Consider the following 2,394-nt stretch of genomic DNA (forward strand, 5'->3'; position numbering starts at 1 on the left):
AAGGCTGTGATTGGCTCAGCCAGGAAGGCTGTGATTGGCTCAGCCAGGAAGGCTGTGATTGGCTCCCACAGTAACAGAAGAGCCAAACAAGAACAGGTCATTGATACTAGGAGGTCCTGCACCAGCGACTGGACTAGCCTGGTCGCCCACAGGAGTCTGAGCACGACTGCATGAGTCTGCAGGTCAGGGAACCTTTGACACTTGAATCCATTCGGTACCAATATCTGGTACCTGAGAATCGGTGTCGGGAAACGGTACCAGTATTTGGTACTTTTGTGCATGTTGCTTCTTAACAATAAACGTTTTTTTTAACATATCTAATTTTTGGTAGAGCTGCTGCCTTGCAGCAAGAAGGTTCTGGGTTCGATTCCCGGTCTTTCTGCATGGAGTCTCCATGTTCTCCCTGCATGGTGGGTTTTCTCCGGGTTCTCCGGTTTCCTCCCACAGTCCAGAAACATGACTGTCAGGTTTACTGGTCCAGAGCGACCCGTCCAGGGTGACCCCTCCAGGGTGACTCGTCCAGAGCGACCCCTCCAGAGCGACCCGTCCAGGGTGACCCGTCCAGAGCGACCCGTCCAGGGTGACTCGTCCAGAGCGACCCCTCCAGAGCGACCCGTCCAGGGTGACCCGTCCAGGGTGACCCGTCCAGAGCGACCCGTCCAGGGTGACCCCTCCAGGGTGACCCCTCCAGAGCGATCCGTCCAGGGTGACCCCTCCAGGGCGACCCGTCCAGAGCGACCCGTCCAGGGTGACCTGTCCAGAGCGATCCGTCCAGGGTGACCCCACCTCTCGCCTGTTGACCGCTGGGGAGGCTCCAGCACCCCTCCTGGCCCCACTGGGACAAGGATGGAAGAAAATGGATGAATCAAGACGTCTTTATATTGTAACATCATTTGACAAATTTCTTCCAAGTGAAAACTCTTCAGAGCAACTAACGGAGTGTTTTGTCATATTGCACAAATTAGAATCCAGCTCCATGTTTTCCTATTTATCGTTTCCCCTCACTTGCATCGTAAATGTTGCCATCACCAAATGTGTTCAGCTTTTGTTCATCCGTGTTTCTGGCTACATGCAGCTGTGCTAACGGAGGCTAATGCAGCCGTTGTAGGTCTGAGGCTGTAGAGAATCTTCCCTCTTCAGCATTTGGAAAATCTTGAGCTTAACCAGCTTCTCTCTCTGACCAGACATGTTTCCTCTGCTTTGTGTTGCACATATTGCAACAGGCATCGCATTTTGAAAGCGGAGCCGTACCTTTTAGTGTTTCGTAACGGCTATGCTGACTTGTTTTACTGAAGTAGCGGCTGCTGACGTCATCACGTCCTTGCGCTGCTGTGCTGCCTTCAGGACAAGCATGGAAAATCCACCACTCTTCCTCGATACGGTCGCAATGATGCGCTTGGATACTGAAACATGGTACCGTTTGATTGTATGTGAATCGGTACTCGGTAGTATCGACAGAATTCGGTCGTTTCCAATAAAAGTACTGAATTCGGAACCCATCCTTGCTGCATGAGCCTGCAGGTGTACTCACTAACTTTCTGTCTGTCCTGTTCATGCTGCGTTTGCTGTCAGCGTCTCAGACCGGAGATCTGCTGTTCGGTCTGGAGAGCCTGGTTTACAAGGAGCAGCTCAATGGTAACACACCAGAGACACTAAGAAACACCCAGAGAAATTGAAACACTGAGACACACAGGAGACAGCTGTCCTCCAGGGTTTGGACCAGGGACCAGTAAGTGGTTTGGGCTTTATTGGGTCCATGGCAGCATCACTGCCAGAGCTCCAGATGCTGGGTTCTGATGCCCAAAGTCAGATTGGTGTCTCTGCTCACTCAGTCCATCAGGTCCAAAGCTTCTGGTTCTTCTGCTTCCTGCTGTCTCTCTGTTTCCAGCTTTTCTGTCTCTAATGGCTGTTCTGTCTTTAACGCTGCCAAAGTCCCAAAAGGACGTAAAAAACCCAAAAAGCACAAAAAAGTTCTAAAGAAACTGAAGCGACATGAACACAAAGCAGGTGAGTTTATGTTTCTCCTTAAAGAGACGCAGATCTTTTGAGAAGAGACGTCGGTTCTGGTTTTGTCCAGAGGGAGTCGACCCGGTTCCTGACCGTCTCTGCTTGTTTCAGATAAACCTCAGGAGGACAAGAAGGACACATTCATGGAGAAACTCGCCACCCAGGTGATCAAGAACCTGCAGGTGAAGATCAGCAGCATCCACCTGCGCTACGAGGATGACGTGAGTTCTGACCCGGCCCTGGTCCAATTCTGGTTCTGTCTCCTGAAGCTCTGCTTGACTCTCAGCTTCATTGATGTTTTTCAGCTGTCAGATCCACAGCGCCCCCTATCGATGGGTTTAACACTGTCAGAGCTCAGCCTGCAGGTGCACACACACACACACACAC

At 51.3% G+C, this 2,394-nt stretch overlaps 1 protein-coding gene across 9 annotated transcripts in view; it reads left to right on the forward strand.

The window, feature by feature from the left end:
- vps13c (vacuolar protein sorting 13 homolog C) overlaps positions 1 to 2,394 on the forward strand; it is a 71,932-nt gene that overhangs the window by 6,247 nt on the left and 63,291 nt on the right. For 7 of the 9 annotated variants that reach the window (XM_008402717.2, XM_008402708.2, XM_008402709.2 and 4 more), the window contains 4 exons: positions 1,573 to 1,635; positions 1,933 to 2,007; positions 2,119 to 2,228; positions 2,313 to 2,372. In XM_008402717.2, coding sequence (XP_008400939.1) covers positions 1,573 to 1,635; positions 1,933 to 2,007; positions 2,119 to 2,228; positions 2,313 to 2,372 — 308 coding nt within the window. The remainder of the gene's footprint in view (positions 1 to 1,572; positions 1,636 to 1,932; positions 2,008 to 2,118; positions 2,229 to 2,312; positions 2,373 to 2,394) is intronic. The other 2 variants (XM_008402716.2, XM_017303355.1) reach the window with 1 other exon arrangement.

This window comes from Poecilia reticulata, unplaced genomic scaffold (assembly GCF_000633615.1).
Source record: "Poecilia reticulata strain Guanapo unplaced genomic scaffold, Guppy_female_1.0+MT scaffold_251, whole genome shotgun sequence".
Lineage (NCBI taxonomy): Eukaryota > Metazoa > Chordata > Actinopteri > Cyprinodontiformes > Poeciliidae > Poecilia > Poecilia reticulata.